General features: G+C 34.5%; 1 protein-coding gene across 3 annotated transcripts in view; it reads right to left on the bottom strand.

Moving 5' to 3' along the window:
* Positions 1–17440, bottom strand: part of LOC128989735 (uncharacterized) — a 56106-nt gene that overhangs the window by 11644 nt on the left and 27022 nt on the right. For 2 of the 3 annotated variants that reach the window (XM_054411759.1, XM_054411756.1), the window contains exons 2-3: positions 7373–7528; positions 1010–1231 (exon numbers count right to left, since the gene is read on the bottom strand). In XM_054411759.1, coding sequence (XP_054267734.1) covers positions 1010–1231; positions 7373–7456 — 306 coding nt within the window. In that variant the 5' untranslated portion in view covers positions 7457–7528. The remainder of the gene's footprint in view (positions 1–1009; positions 1232–7372; positions 7529–17440) is intronic. The other variant, XM_054411758.1, reaches the window with a different exon arrangement.

Below are 17440 nucleotides of genomic sequence, written 5' to 3' on the forward strand. Positions count from 1 at the left end.
ACTATAGAAATTACTTTGAGTTGTTAAAACTTAATAGTAAGGTTTGACTTTTGTATATAGCTCTGTCAGCGGATGATAATAGTTCTTAAACACTGTGACTAGTGGCTGCACCTTAGGCTGATGAAACCACAATTATATTGGCTATACCTACATTGCTATACCTTGTTTATGGTTTAATATCTATGCTGTATCTTCAATGTGTTCACCATAATGATATTATCAGATAAACATACATTTTCCATACTAGGACACTACTTACAAGGAAAATCCTTCCCTCCAAGTTACAGCTGACCATTATCTACATCTACTGACACTTTCGAGGTGGAACCAATGAGAAGGAATGTTAAGGGGGTGTTCCCATGCAAGATGAAGGGCCATGCATTTATGCTATCCCATGCATTTATTAGCAACAATGTGTACAGCAAAATCTCTCAAAAGTACCCCATATACTTTCCTAAGCAGGCTTTGAAATTACGATGGTCTAATACAGTTTGGAAAAGAAGGGGTTTGCAGGACTTTAAATGACATATTTAAAGATTGAAAAAATTAAATAAATACCAAGATACTAAAAAAAATACCAACAGTTTTTAAAAGAGGTTATTTGTTGGTAGAATTTTTTTATAAAGGCGTTTTTTCTTAAAATTTAGTAAATGAAATGATAATAAACACCCTACAAAGGACAAATGAAGTGTTATCAATGCTCTGAGACAGTGGCCGTAAGCGTGTATTTTACAACTTTCTTTCTTTTACAGTAAGCTAGATTTTAAGCTGAATAGTGAATATGTACACAAGGTGAGTGTAGAATGGAGTGAGATGATATGTGTAAGCTTTGTTACCCTGAGAACAACATGAAATACTCATGAGAAGCCTCTGCTATGCCATCAAAATAATTTTAAAGCTGTGAAGTTAAAAATTATTGTTAAAAAGCAACTTTCCAATAGAATATTATGAAATATATATTTTTGTTATCTACTTATGTAAAATAATTTATGATAATTGTATACTCAACTATTTTTTTTGGCAGTGGGGCTTTTGTCTTACACCCCTGACACAGCCATGATTTATTAGGATTGTTCAACAGCTCATTGTACTTAAACATGGTCATTTGTACACATGTTGTATGGAACCACTTTTTACAAACACCTTCACATCCTACACCATAATCCTCTTCTCCTACTTCCTGACCGCAAACGCCACAACATGCGTCTTCATTACTGGGGCTTAAATTTTCCTAGAGGGAACGAAAATTAAAAAAAAATAAATAACCAAACATTAAGCTTTCCACAACATCTGTCATCCAAGAAAGATTACGTTCTGATTTTGATGGCTCATTCAGAAATGTGCCTAAGTTAGCTTGTTACGGTTTTCCTTTCTAACAGAATCCTTGCCTTACATACCAATTTAAGTTACTTTGGACCTGCCATCCTAAATAGTCCCAGACGATTTCATACAAAATATAGATAAAAAAAATGTAGAAATACCCAGATCTAGAATTGGGTCACTGAACATTAAAATGAATACGGCGACATATCCTACCTCAGTTTTAAGATAAGAGACAGACTCAGGGGTGTGTCTAGTGATCAGTATTTTTTTGTCTAACAACACATTATTTCTGCAGGTATTCAGTGTAAGATTGTGATTGCAGTTTAAATACAACAACACTGAACTAAACAAGAGCTGAAGAACCTCTTAAACAAGCCCTAGTCACACCAATAGCATACAGTTGGCACTCAATAATCCAACACTCATAAGTATTCTGAAACGGCACTAGATGAGTCATCAAAGTATGTAAGTAAAGTACAAGTATTTGATTTGTGTTGTGAGATGTGTCTTGGGACCTTCTGGTTGCTGTTTTTAGTTCAGTTTGCAGTTATGATGAAGAAATTGTACAAAAGGTTACATCTTATGTTGAAGACAACGTAGTTGAAAAGCAGTGAATATAAGACACAATATCACATGTGATACAGCAACAACAGTAGCATTTCAATTTGAAAAAAATCTAAAAATAGCTGTGATAGACAGTTTGAGGAAGAAAAAACTAAACACAACCTTTTACATTCTTACTTATACAGTACCAGAAGGCTTGGTTAAATTGTAATGCTTAATGTTATATTGGCCTGTATAGAAATAACTTGTTAATTATTTTAACTGCTAAAAAGAAGTGGGACACAGTTAAAGAAGAGGAAACACAAGACTCTTTTAATTATTATACTTATTTATAAAATATAGGAAGGTGTTATTTTATAATATGTGTTATGCCTGATTAAGTCTTACTTTATGAAGCATGCCCAACTAAGCTATTGGTATACGGATACAACTATTATTTGTATTTGTATATTAATTAATTTTGTAGTTTATGACCAAAATAAAAGCCAGAAAAGAGAGATCTGTGACCTCCTTCTATAAACAAAAGTGAAAAGAAGTAAAACAGACATTGTGTGCAATCCCTACTAATCTCACTAAATGGCATCAACTTCCACCCAAGCTGGACACCGTTTATTTAAGGTGGTCCCTCTAAACCAGTTTAGCAACACATTGGTAAGCTTAATATGGATTGCACATGTACGGGGTTTGAATCCGGCAATGCTAAACTTGTCAGTGCCAACACCTTAGCCTCCATGAGCTCACAGCTAGATTTGACAAACCACTTAGTGCCAACGCGTTTGTTGTACAGTTACCTCTCAGTAACGTACTACACCTGTGACTCACAAAATGGAAATTTATTCTGACACTTCGAAAAACTTAAAGAAAGATCCTAAAATGCTAAAAGGTTAGGAAATTTGCTACAAAACTGTTGTGTTTGAAACTGTTACTGCACTTCCCAAAAATTTGATGTCGAGACGCAGCTTGATTATAAAACAAAAAAATTTTCTGACTAGCCGGAACTAGACAGTCCAACTCAAACTAAGACTGTAGCCAAACTAAGCAACCTTGGGTCATGGAACCGGCTGGAAATTGGGGGGGGGGGGATAATGTCAGGCAACTCGGTAATATGGCATTTGGCCTTGACTCTCAAATCATTTGTCTATTAGAAAAAATGACTCGTTGTTTTATAGCCACATCTCTTACAGTATATTCGAAAGACAATTCTAGGACTTGAAATGGATTTCTTAGTTGCATACAATCATCTTAAAATTTTTTAGTAAGGAGCGTACTAATCCAAAAAGAGTTACCACATAATCTTTCATAAGAGCAATATTTTTACATTATTTTTTGGTAAGGTGTTTTACCACCATTGTACTATTTAAGCCCCATTTACTCGAGGCCAGTAGAGTAGGCAGGTAGCAAGGCAGGTTACATGCCTCTAATGTATTTCAAGTTAGCTGAGGCAAGTAACCTGCCCTCCAACTGGTATGGTGTAAACACAGCTTTAAATTTAATGAAACTGAAAAGTTAAGTTTATTGCCTATTGCCTAAAAAAAACCAACTGAGCAAATCACTTAAAAAGTCCACATATTTTCCAGAAACAAGATAGGTAAACTTATCTGAAAACTAAATTCTAACAACTGAAATAAAGTCAACACTCAAATGTCAATAACAAAGCTTCAACCACGACCTCAATTTAATGACAATAATAAATCAAACTTGTGTTTTCATGAAGGAACTAAAAGTATGTTTGTTTGGTCAACTTTGCGGAGGGCTGGGACAAAGTAAAATTTGAAAGCACACAATGTAAAATTTATTAAATATCATCAGTAAAGTCTGCCTAACATGCAACTATACTCACACAACATGCTTAAGCATCCACCACTCAATGTAGAAAACAACAATGCACAGTGGGACCTTGAAAGAAGATAAACTCCTGCATTGATCTGACAAAAATTGTTGGTGTTATACTTCTACTAAATGGTAGTAATTGTCATGGTTTTGAAGGGAAAATATTATTATTCCTAGGTATGTCTATTTTCAGATGAATCAGATGTATTAACCACCAAAAACAACCAAATTGTAATCTATAAAACACCAACTCAAGCCTAACAGGTAAGATATTCAAACTAGTATATAAATACTACATAGTGAACTAAGGGCTACTTTACACATTTTCTAATTTTCACAAATGCTAACATCACATACATAATTCCCCTGCCACAGCAAACCAGCAGACTGAGCCAATTTCCTTTTTTGTATGTTGACTAAAATATGTCATTAAAATTGTCACATTTATTCCCGATTTAAATAACATTAGATGCAACTAGTCCTAATTAGGTTTGCTGCTACAGGGAAGAAAGAAAAAATTGTTTTTTTATGAAAAATTTTAATAGTATGGTATAAAATCAATAAATTGGCCAAATTCGATCAAAATATATACATAAACAAGTACTCAAACTAGAGCAGTTTACTTTTTCCATAAGAAAAACATTGGAATTTTAAATGTACAATGTTTTGGAATTTTCTCCATAAACTTTAATCATACAACGGTTTATTGTACAAAATTATTTGTTTTTTAACTCTACATGATAGTTATAATAAATAATAATGAAGCTATGTATAATAGTTTGGCCAGCATATCTTAAAATATGCAAACCAACTGCTGTTCTTTATATAAGAAGGTTTCAACTGAATATTATAAGATCCCCGTGCGTAGAACGGGTACACAGCTAGTAATATATAAATTTCTAAGTTTAATGAATAGAAATTTGAAAAAAAACCTTTTTTGACAAATTTTAAAACCCAACATTCTGTTCCCATGACCCAATCTTGCTGGTTCATAAACTCATAAAAGTGTTCACCAAAAATGGATTAAAACTACTCAAGTTATCATGATCACAGACACACATAACAGTTTTAACAAATAAAATGTTTGGCAAATAGGGGCATCAAAATAGAAAAGTAAATCAGTCCCGGGTCTAGGTCTTACCGTGCCACCTGCGGTAATAGCTACTTCCCTACTGGGAAATTCGCAAAAGCTAAAAGAATCAAGGTAAATAAAAATAACCAAATCAATTTTGGACGACAGATGTTGAGAATATACACACATATACATGGAACAAACATAACAAATTATTAATAATGGACACTAAATTAAAACAAATAAATGCACAATAAAACAAGAATCACGAATCAACTCTTTAACCCTTTGAACCAGAGGACGAAGATTTTGTCTTCTTGGATTTATAATAAGCTATATAGAAGCAATTAGTGTATGTAACTATTCTGTGTGATAACTGATATTAAGAATGATACACTGTTATTTCTGTTTAACAATTAAATGAGGAAAAGGGGATAAAAGAGAGTGCAACATCACAAGCACATACATACTAGAACATAATCAAATAAACATCTAGATACATCAAAGATTTACAAAAAATCTACATCCATCTACAGTAACACATCTAAATACTAATGGCAAATATAACTACTAAAACGTTACATTTTTTAAACATCACACAGAAAAATAAAACTGGAAATTTTTTAATGAGACAAAAATACTAATTTACTTTGCATGTCAACAGAGCTATAAATAAATATTCTCATTAGGTGTGTTTCAAAATGTTTAACACCCAAAGACAAAAAAATATATTTAAGATGTAGTATGGTACTTTAAAGTCACTAAATACCACTTTTTTAAAGGTTGGCAGCTTCTTTTTATTTACAATTGTTCATCAACATGGACCGTAGGTCTGTCGAGTAAAGCAAGGGGTGAGTGAAAAAAATTAAATGTAGGCTACTGATAAACATTAGTGGCAGCACTGGGACGTGAGCTGTAACTACTGTTTTTGTTCGTAGCCCATCTACCGACTGAGCTACCAACTCCCCAAACTGTAACAAATCGAATCTGCAACTTTGAGCTGCATCTTCTTCCTTACAGAAAATGGTAGATTGGTTTTGCATTTTGATACCATCGATATTTTAAGAATTCAAATATCAAGGAGGGTTTAGTTTTGACTGTATACTCAATATTCTTGACGGTTAACTAAGGTTAACTATAAGGTTGAAGGTTATGGCAAGTATTCTGATTGGCCATTCAGCAAAATAATGTTTATTTCCCTTTTTCTCACCAAACAATTTAAGATCTTTTCTACTTATGTTATCCTTTCTCCCTCTCCATTTTTATTATTTTGCTTCTATACATATTTTTTATGTTTGTAATAAAACCTCAACAATTATTTTTTTTTTATTTTTAAAGGTGTGTACAGCTTGCTTAGCAGAGACGATTGGTATAACAAGTGAAACATTTAGAGACCAGTCTGTATCGATTATACTCCACCTCGGGCATCTCGGTAAGGCAGTTTGGTTTTTTTTTATATTGCCTTCATTGTAGGTTGTAAAATGTCATTTTTGTTGATGAAACTTGTTTGTTTGGTTGTAGTTTTGTTGTTTTATAATACTACATTTTTAATATTAAATTATTAAAACGTTCCCAGAGGCGCCAAAATATATACAGAGGCTTGTAAGCACACCGACCGACTACTGAGACCCAAGCATCAGCAACCCAAACTATGTTGCCAAAATCGGTAACAACTACCGTATTAGCATTATCTGTCTCCTCTTATACGTATATCCTCAATGGTAATGGAAAATTGCTGTTGGCAGTCTTTTTACATAGAAAATAAATACTATTGATGATTGCCAAAAGATTTGAGCCTAGGGATTCAGGACCAAAGTCCTACTCTCCAACTAGAAAAGTCGTGCTCATATTACATAGTGTTTTTAAATCATCTATTGATTTTTTGCTGTGGAACATGCCTGGCTGACATAAGTGCATCATCATGACCATTATAACATACTATTTGCAACATGCCGCTGAGCATATTCATTCAAATTCGTAAGTACAATATCAAAATGATTGCCATTGTTCTCTCCTAGTGGTCAAAAACAGCGTACTAAAAAATAAAGTAGCAAGTTAGGCCTAACTTACAACAGCATCAACCCAACTCTATAATCAGAACCTAATTGTTGATCACATTCTGTTTCAGGCTTGAATCACCAAATGGAACAAATTCTGAACAGTTTCTGAATAAAGTCTGAACCTTAACGGACTTCTCAGGCCTTAGTGTATAATAAATAAATAAATAAATCCTTCCACCAAGAGTGAACTTGCAAGTTGGCCTTAGTGCGAAAAAACAAAAGCACATTAAAATTAAGCTCTCTTCATTGCACACGGAGCAACATTTACTTCCTGTACCAAACCCATTCATTATTGTAAAATTATTATTGGGTTATTTTTGTTTCAGGGATATTTTAGAAGGATATGCCTAGCATTAGGTATTTATGTTACCACTAAACCTAGCCATAAATTTGAAGCACCAAATCCTGTAGATAACAGAATTAGTATTTACGAGATTATTTAGGGATGAAACACAGCAAAATTAAAACTTCACACCGTGCAGCTGTCAATACAAATTTAGAAAGAAGTTTTAGATTATCTAACCTGATTATTTTTGTCTCGCTCTCTCGACAAGGAATATAATTTCTTTTCAATTTTGGTCTGTGCCTCCTTACACTGCAAGTACATAGCCCAACATGTATCAAGTTTTGTTAGGCACGTAAGGCAAATCTGTTTTGGAAGGTTGTCGTCTTGCCGGACCTAAAACAAAAATGTGCAATACATGTAAAATACAAGTTAAACCACAATAAAAAAATTTAATCTAGAAGAAAACCTTAAAACATATGTAGTAAGTCTCTTTCAAATACTGAAATATTATATTAACTTTAATAATGAAGCTTAAAAATCAAATAAGAATAAATCTCTGCTATTATGTATCCTATACTAATACTCTAATATGAGCAATGTTTGCTTGTATGTTATGTATGCTTGCTTGCACAAAGATCTCAAAAACGGCTTTGACGATTTTCTTCAAATGTTGTAAATAGACTTAGTTTATTTCTGGCTTCTAAAAACAAGTTTACTGCAGTTATAACGGCCAACAAAAATCTTATTACGTAGAAAAATGAAACTAAAAGTCACATTATTTTTTTATCATTAGTCTTATGAGTTGCTAAGTAACCATGTAGGTTGAATTAAATAACTAGGAAAAAGTTAACAAAAGACTTGCAAGTTGTAGCATGTGTTCATAATAAGCCATCTACCAACAGTATACTAGTAAATTACAAAATACAGTACAAAAGGAAAAACATCACTTGTTACTATTAAGCAAAGATTAGGCCCTAGAGGACCTACTGAAGATTACTCGATACATTGTAGTAAAGGCTAGCAGTGCGGAGTGTGGGAACTGTTAAGACGAAGATTAAAGTAGGCTATCTGCAATCCTAAAATGCTATGGGAAGGGAGGGAAACAGGTCCGTGACATAGGAAGTGATAAAAGAAGTAGTAAAGGCGAGCTGTCCGGAGTGTGGGATCTGTTTATGACCATAAGATTAAGGTATCTGCAATCCTAAAATTCTATGAAAGGGGAGGGATGGAAACAGTTCCGCGACATAGGAAAAGGTGGAGGAATTAGTAAAGGTGAGCAGTGTGGAGTGTGGGAACTGGAAACTGTTTGTAGCAGTTAGATTAATGTATCTGCATTAATGAAATGCTATGAGAAGGGATGGAAACATGTCCACGACATAGGAAATGGTGAAAGAATTAGTAAAGGCTAGCAGTGTGGAGTATGAGAAATTTTTGCTATGCACAGTAGAGCTTTCTATAGGTCTATTTATTAATTTACAAAATTCCTTTGGCTATTAACTTAGCCCACATAGAAGTTATTTCTTAATAAAGATCATTCCTAACTTGTGTTTGATTTATGTCTGATGAGGTATTGCAGAGTGTGGGAACCGTTTGTGGCAGTTAGATTATTGTACCTTCAATCCTAAAATGCTATGGGAAAGGAGGGAAACAGGTCCACGACGTAGGGGGTGGTGAAGGAGGTAGTAAGGCTAGCGGTGCCGAGTGCAGGAATGGATTAATGTAGGTATCTGCAATACTAAGACTGCTTTCAGAGTTAACTAATGATTCTCCCCGAACAAAGCTCAATCCCCAAGTACTTTGATTTAATACAATAAACACTCACTCATCATAGGTTGAGTTTTAGTAACTGTCTTGATTAACTTAGGCCATGTGAAGGTTTTCATGTGGTTTTATGGGATGAATATGGATTTCTTGCATATTTTATATGAAAACGACCAAAGAATTCCAGATATTTTCTGTTCTCCATAATCATTAATGACATCAAGTTTTGTTTGCTGATGAAATAAAACTTTGTGGAAGTTACATCTACATCCATCAATGCCTTCGAGTCCTTCGGGAGGCTATTAATGTTTTCAGCTCGGTTTGCCCAAAGACATGACAGTAAATCCCATTATAAACTGGGGAAAGTTAAAATGCTATACTTCTTGAAGTAATCTCTGCAAGATTGGTGCTTGGGCAGTGAAAAAATTGTTCAAACTGCCCATTTTTGGAGTTTCAATAAAAGCTTTGTGTTAAACAAAAATTTAAACAATATCTTGTTGTAAATAAAATATTGTAAATTTATTTGTTTAAGTATTTATTTTCCGCTCAGGCTATGAAGACTGCCCCCGGACAATTACCCCCCCCCCCCCCAACCGGGTTCCTACGTCATGTTGATGTCAGAAGACCGGGGGGGGGGGGGGGGCGTTTTCCAGTCACGGAAACTAAAAAAGTTCTAAACTAACCTAACCAATCCAACCAAACTTTGTGTAACATTTCAAAATTCTGTTTTATATTTCCCATATGCCTTTTCTGTTATACAACGGAATTACTGTCCGACTGTCCGGAATAAACATTACAATTAGGCTACATAGCATTATTTTTCTAGGGGGGTAGTAGCATATTCCAGTTGCCAACACGGTTCCCATATTGGTTAGTTGGCAGATTTTGTGACGTCTTGTTTCACCTGGGGGGTGGTTTTCCGGGGGATAGGATTCCGCATCAACCTTAACACGTTCACTGCGTTGTATATTTTCCAGCATAGCATTATTCCAATGGTGCGTTGCGAGATCTATAGGTCTCGTCCGCTATGATTACCCAGGTGCGATACGAGACCCCGAGATTACGTTGCGCAGTAATCTTTTGCGCATCATAACCTTGTAAAGAAAGGCGAGAGAGCGCTGAGTGTTAGTTTATCTGAACCAGTACAATGTTGACAATCTTCAGCCAGCCCAGGAAGTAAATATGACGTCATTGTACGAGACCCCGAGATCTCGTACCGCACAGCTGTAATAGAGTTCATTATTTATTTGTATTTATTCTTTTCCTACAATAACAAACTAAGAAAAATATATGTTATCTGTTTATTTACAAACTCCTTATAATCGTAACTGTTATAAAAAAAAATATATTTTATCTTTCTTTAATAACTTTTTATATGAATGCGTTTCCTTACGGCTGATTTCAGGCTAAATAAAATACAAATAAAATATGTTTACAAATTACTGTATTTATTTCGTTATAATTTTGGGGTTGGGCTATGACCTCAAAATGAGTGCGTGCCAACAGTGAGTCGAGTGGGCGGGGGGAAGGGATGGGTGCAACCTTGAAGCTATATTTAGACTTGCACCACTTCCCTAAAGGGCTGGGAAAGGGATCCCAATCGCAAAACAAAAACCAATGATACAAAGTTGTTTATCGGAAATTGCTAGTCCGGTTTGACGATTATTTAGCATTGATTTTTGTATGATTTAGTAGGGACCAGGAGAAATATTCGAATTAATGTTTAAATGATTTGCTTTTTTACATCAAAATGCAACATTGCACAATCGTGATATTTTAACCTTTGCCTTTAATACGCATACGTTAGTGCTGTTTTAGAATAGAAACACGTCGATAGTTAAACAAGATTTATGTTCCCGTGGTTGAAAACGATAAATATGTAAACCTATAAAACATTAGATAACTCATAAAAATAACAGCATAAAAACACCATTATTCTTTCTCTTTGTTCTTGAATTATTTCTTTGGTTTCCTTCTTTCATCCAAGCATTCGACAAAGGTTACCATGGTTACTAATCACCCCATTAGCCTCATGTAGTAATTGGAACAACTATTTTTGATACAAGACCCAGGGGTCTCGTATCGTAATAAAGTAAAAGTTTATTACTTCAGTGCGCTACGAGATCTATTTATCTCGTTCATTTCATATTTACTAGTTGATACACCAAGAAAAATGCATTGTATATGTACAAGTTTCATTTCTTTACGATAACTGTATGCCAAAATATCGATGTCATAATTTTAGGAAAGAAGCCAAATTATGGGTCCTAAAATAGCCTAATTTATTGTGCGGAGCGAGCGAAGCTCTTATACGTCGACTCTTATGCATTTCATAATACGCAAACTCCACCTAGACGGCTGAATCAATCGTTTTAAATTTTGCATAGTGATAAAGACCATATCGGTGAGTGCAAACATCTATATGGCGCTAAAAAAGTCTCTCAGGAATCCACCCCACTGGGTCTCAAAGTTGGAAAGGAGGGAAACAGGTCCGGGATGTAAGAAGTGGCGAAGGAAGTAGTAAAGAAGAGTTGTCCGGAGTGTGGGATCTGTTTATGACGATTTGATTAAGGTATCTGCAATCCTAAAATGCTATGGGAAGGGAGGAAAATAGGTCCGCGACGAAGGAAGTTGTAAAGGAAGTAGTAAAGGCGAGCAGTCTGGAGTGTGGAAACTGTTTATGACGATAAGATTAAGGTATCTGCATTCCTAAAATTCTACAGGAAGGGAGGAAAACAGGTCCTCGACGTAGGAAGTGGTGAAGGAAGTAGTAAAGACGAGCAGTCTGGAGTGTAGAAACTGTTTATAACGATTAGATTTAGGTATCTGCATTCCTAAAATTCTACGGGAAGGGAGGAAAACAGGTCCATGACGTAGGAAGTGGTGAAGGAAGTAGTCAAGGCGAGCTGTCTGGAGTGTAGAAACTGTTTATAACGATTAGATTTAGGTATCTGCATTCCTAAAATTCTACGGGAAGGGAGGAAAAAAGGTCTGTGACGTAGGAAGTGGTGAAGGAAGTAGTCAAGGCGAGCTGTCCGGAGTGTGGGAACTGTTTATGACGTTTAGATTAAGGTATCTGCAATCCTAAAACACTATAGAAAGGGAGGGAAACAGGTCCGCGATGTAGGGAGTGGTGAAGGAAGTAGTAAATTCGAGTTGTCCGGACAGTGGGATCTGTTTATGACGATTAGGTTTGGGTAACTACAATCTTAAAATGCTATGGGAAGAGAGGGAAACAGATCCGCGACGTAGGAAGAGGTGAAAGAAGTAGTAAGGTGAGCAGTGTGGAGTGTGGGAACTGGAAACCATTTGTAGCAGTTTTAATGTATCTGCAATGCTAAAATGCTATGAGAAGGGATGCAAGCATGTCCACGGCATAGGAAATGGTGAAAGAAGTAGTAAAGGCTAGCAGTACGGAGTGTGGGAATGTTTGTGGCAATTAGATTAACGTATCTAAAATACTAAAATGCTATGGAAAGTGATGAATACAGGTCCACGACGTAGGAAGTGGCTTAGGAAGTAGTAAAGTATGAGCATCAGCATAGTGTGAGATCTGTCTGTGGCAGTTAGATTAAAGTATCTTCAATACTAAAATGCTATGAGAAGGGAAGGAAACAGGCCCCACGACGTAGGAAGTGGTGAAGGAAGTAGTAAAGGCTGGGGCAGTGCAGAGTGCAGAGTTTGGGCAGTTAGATAAATGTATCTGTAATACTTAAATGCTATGAGAAAGAAAGCAAATAGGTCTATGATGTAGTAAATGGTGAAGGAAGTAGTATGGCTAGCAGTGCAGAGTGTGGGAACTGTCTTTGGCAATTACATTAATGTATCTGCAATCCTAAAATGCTATGGGAAGAGAGGGAAACAGGTCCACGACGTAGGGTGTGGTGAAGGAAGTAGTAAAGGTGAGCAGTGTTCAGTGTGGGAATGGATTAATGTATCTGCAATGCTAAAATGCTACGGGAAGAGACTGTATATTAAAATTGGATTAAATTGGGATTGTATATTAAAATGATTACAAAGCACGAATCGATACATATTTTCGATACCTACATGCAATCGTTTACAATCAAAATTTACAACTGAGTTGACAACAGCTGATTTTTACTCCATAGAGGCTAAAAACGATTTTTACTCCCTAAATATTAAAAATGCTAGAGACCCTCAACGCATGCATTAAAAACTACTGATTTTACTGCAGTATGACAAAAACAATATAATATGAACCCTTGATGACTCCGCTCAATTTTGTGGATGCCTCTGCGAACGCCACCTAGTTATATCTTCCTTTGAATAAAAATGTTTATGTTTCCCGATTTTAATACTATGTAGTAAAGAAAAGTGTGTTTGAAAAGTTCCAAAATGGGTATGTTTATTGCAAAAACCTTGTCCCCTAGGTTAGATGTTGAATACATAGGCCAAGCATATATTATCAGCAGTGTTGGGAAGTAGCGCGCTACAAGAAGCGACGCTACAGTAGCGCGCTACTTTTTTTGTAGCGTTAGCTGTAGCTACGCTACTTTTAAGATTTTGTAGCTTCAGCTGTAGCTAGCTACATTTTAGCGAATTTCCCTATAGGGAAGTAGCTATTACCGTAGGTGGCACGGTGAGACCTAGAACCGGGACCGATTTACTTTTTCATTTTGATGTCCCCAGAGGCCAAAAACACCATTCGTTCAAATTTTTATATATGTATATATATATATATAGAGATATATATATATATATATAGATTTATATATATATATATATGTGTCCGTGAACACGATAACTTGAGTAATTTTTATCCGATTTTGATGAAATTTGGTTTAAAGGTGTAAAGCGGGATAAACTTGAATGAGTTCGCGAACCAGCACGATCGGACCATGGGAACGGGGCTTTACGGGGGGTTTTATGGGGTAAAAATTGATTTTTCTCACTTTTCACCCTCAAAACAGAAAATTTCCCGATTTCTCTTTAGACCTTTTTAAAGAGCTTAAAAAAACAAATAATTTAGTATATAAAAGTATTTTTGTTCAATTAATAGTAACGGAGAAAATTAAAAAAAATTTAAATTTAAAATTCCCATGTTATTCTTATGGAGAATATTGTCAAATGTTGTAGTTTGCTTGCTTATGGATATATTTTGATCAAACTTGGCAAATTTATTTATTTTGTACTTAGCTATCAATATTTTACTCAAAAATGCACTTTATTAGTTTCCTTGTAGCAGCAAACCTAGGTACTCGTTAAACCTAATGTTATTAAAATATATTTAACTGAAAATAAATTCAGACAAATGGAAATTCGCTTAGTCGGCAGGTTTGCTGCGGCGGGGGTATTTAAAGTAGTTGTAGCGGAATTTTAGCTACTTTTCTCGCTACATTAACATCGTTTGAGATAGTGATTTTTATCATAACCTCAACCTTACGTGCAACAATCTCTTTCAAACTGAGATTTTCAAAAAAATTGGGCCTACTTTCTTGGCTTCATACAGTTGGTTGCAGCCGTTTCATTCCTTATTACAACGTTGTGTGTGCATGGAGGCTATTAAATGAGTGTTATCCACATTTTTGGCTCTCATTTCCTTAATTTACTACTCTATGATTACTGTCAGATAAAATAAAATCGCTAGTTGCAGACGACGTTTAAACGTTACCGGTGACAAGAGAAGCTATTGAATGCTTGCAAGTGATTAACAGGGAAATTAGTTATCAATTTAGTTTCTTTATTATATTGATAGTGTTTTAACTCGGGTTTTAATGGAAACCAACACTAAACCTTAAAATAATGAGAAAGCTGGTCTAGCTTCAGCTGTTGATTGTGGTTCATCATCACAAGCCCTTCCTTGGTTAGATTACGAAGATTTTTCAAAGGTTTACTAAATTAACAAAGAGGAAATTACCTGATGAGATTTAAGATATGCCTAGACTACATGATAATTGTAACGAAAAATCTCCACATAACATGAAACTTAGATTGAGAAAATAGCATAGTTTACTCCTGCTAACAGCTCTTGTATAGGACTATTTCTAGGCTATGCTATGATTTAAGACGCATACCAAGATCCAAGTTCAATTATTAGGAATATATCTGTTTAGTCCTTGCAAGAACAAACCTACTATAGCCAACTTGTTACATAGCCAAGTAAGCCTACATGTTATTTTTACTTTACAAATTTCAACATGTTTAAATCAAAAGCCGATTTCAGAATAAGTTGCTGAATACTGTTTTCTCTAACTAGGTTGAAGCACAATTTGCCCTATGCATAATGACAATAAAGGACGATTTCATGACATTGAAAAGTGTTATTCATAGAACAAGTAACTTATCACTATGGTTAAAAGTTATAGCAATGTCGTTTTTAACATTAAAAGTTAAAAATGCAATAAACTCCAATTTCAGTAGGCTAGGCTCTGTACTGTAACACAAAAAAGTATTTTTAAATAATCGTTTTACAGTTTTATTGGTCTTAATTGTTGATATAAGACATCTATAAATGAATCTATATTAAAGAAATAAAATGAGCTTTTAAAATATAGTTTTGTTGTATGTCCTTTGAACTTAATGAAATTTACATATAAGATGCTTAAAAATAATGCAATATTAAAAAAAAATAAGTACTAAGTATGAATGAACACCCAACTATTTGGTTCCGTTGTTGTGATTTTAGGTTTATAATGCCAACAAATTAAATACAATCTAGGAATAATTGGTTTTCCAAGTAATGTTAGATACAATACTGACATTTTTTGTTTGTTCAATAAAAATGTAGTTGCAATTGATTTTACATTTACCTAATGTGCGTGGAATAAAAAGTAACGTCTTTGGAAAAGTAGCTAAAATTGTAGCTGTAGCTACATTTCATTGTAGCTGTAGTTGTAGCTAGCTACTTTTTCGGAACTGTAGCTGTAGCTGTAGCTAAGCTACTTTTTTGGAAATGTAGCAGTAGTTGTAGCTAGCAACATTTTAAAAGTAGCTTCCCCAACACTGATTATCAGTAAGGCAATACATTTTAAATATTTGGTTTTAATTAATTTATAATGTTAAAAATTGACAAAAACTACCAAACAGGCTTTTTAATGAAATTATGCTGGAAATAACGATTGTTAAAAGTAGCGTCCCTGGCCGTGAATGTAAGGCTGGGTTCGAGGGTTGGAACCAGTTCTTGTCAGGTCTTTCAACCCTATCGACTCTGGGCGGATCGATATTTCAGCCTCTCTCAGTTCGTTGTTGACTGTGGGTGAAGTAGGTTAGACGTGATGTGATGCCAGGCTTTTTCAGTTAATACGGAAAGTCTTTATTTAAAATCTGTTTTGTAAGCGTTAATAATTTATTTAAAACTAAGATAATATAGGTCTAAGTCAAACACATACTTAATCAAACTTATGGCCAGCAAAGGGAACCATGGCCTCTATGTTCTATTTTAGTAAATGACGAGAGTGAAAATACTAATTTCGGTCACTGTTATTTGGGTCACAAAATCTGAGGATATGATGTGTGACCTATACCTACATTACTTTTGGTAAATTGTGTGACCCAAATTACTTTGAGTTCTCAATGTCGAGAATTAATTTTTTGGTAACACAAAATATAATTGAAAATTACTTCTGTGTTTACTTTCTTTACTTTACCTATTCTGATGATGGGCTGGATTATACAACATAACAATGTGGGTGGCGAGAATTTGGCTCCAAGATTTGAAAGAAAATTATGTACCTCACCTAAGTATTATGTGACCGGTTATTAGCAGACGATAATAAGGAAAAGGTGACACTTTTTAATAGCCTAAATTATAACACAAGTTTTGTTTAATACATAAAAGTTCCCCATTTAAATGCGTTTGAGTCACTGTATGATGTCAGTGACGTTACCTGCATGCATTAAGTGTAATGTCAGTCACGTGACGTCTACATTACTTGTAATTTGGGTCACTCTTGAAATAGTGGGTCACATGGTGTTTGTTGGCACATAAATAAAATCGCTAACTTTAATGGTAATTTTTAAGTTAAAAAGTTTAAGTTAAAAATTATATTTTTCAGTAGGCTAGCCCTAGCCTATATTGTTTAAAGGAAAAACTGTTGCAGCCTATAATTTGTATTGTGAGTTAGATATAAAGAATATAGAAGGATCATGAAATCATCACAGCAATTTTTTTAGAGTGTTATTTGTGTTTTTAACATCTTGTATATTTATAGCAATCACATTTCTCAAACTTTAATACTTTTTCTTTGAAATGGCGACCATACAAAGTAGGTAGCCTATTTTAAACTTTGGTATTATTAGGTAGGCTATCTAAAAATCTATTGGAATCATAATTTGCAAAATTTATTGTAGATATCTTTGTCAAAACTTAGGATTGTTTGTGTGACACAGATTACATAAAAACCAGAGGTTGAATTTCTCTTCTAGCAATAATAAATTTATTAACTAATTTTTGTGCTAATAAGATCATTTTTATGAACTACAAAGGCTAAACATTAGAAAAAATATACTTAATTACTGTTGGTGAGTAGGAATAATTTTCTCAGATATAGGGGACAGCAATTGTCCTGTTTTCAAGTTTTT

The sequence above is a fragment of the Macrosteles quadrilineatus genome, unplaced genomic scaffold (genome assembly GCF_028750875.1).
Source record: "Macrosteles quadrilineatus isolate MER2022 unplaced genomic scaffold, UCM_ALF_1.0 Scaffold_3__2_contigs__length_128488019, whole genome shotgun sequence".
In the NCBI taxonomy this organism is placed as follows: Eukaryota; Metazoa; Arthropoda; class Insecta; order Hemiptera; family Cicadellidae; genus Macrosteles; species Macrosteles quadrilineatus.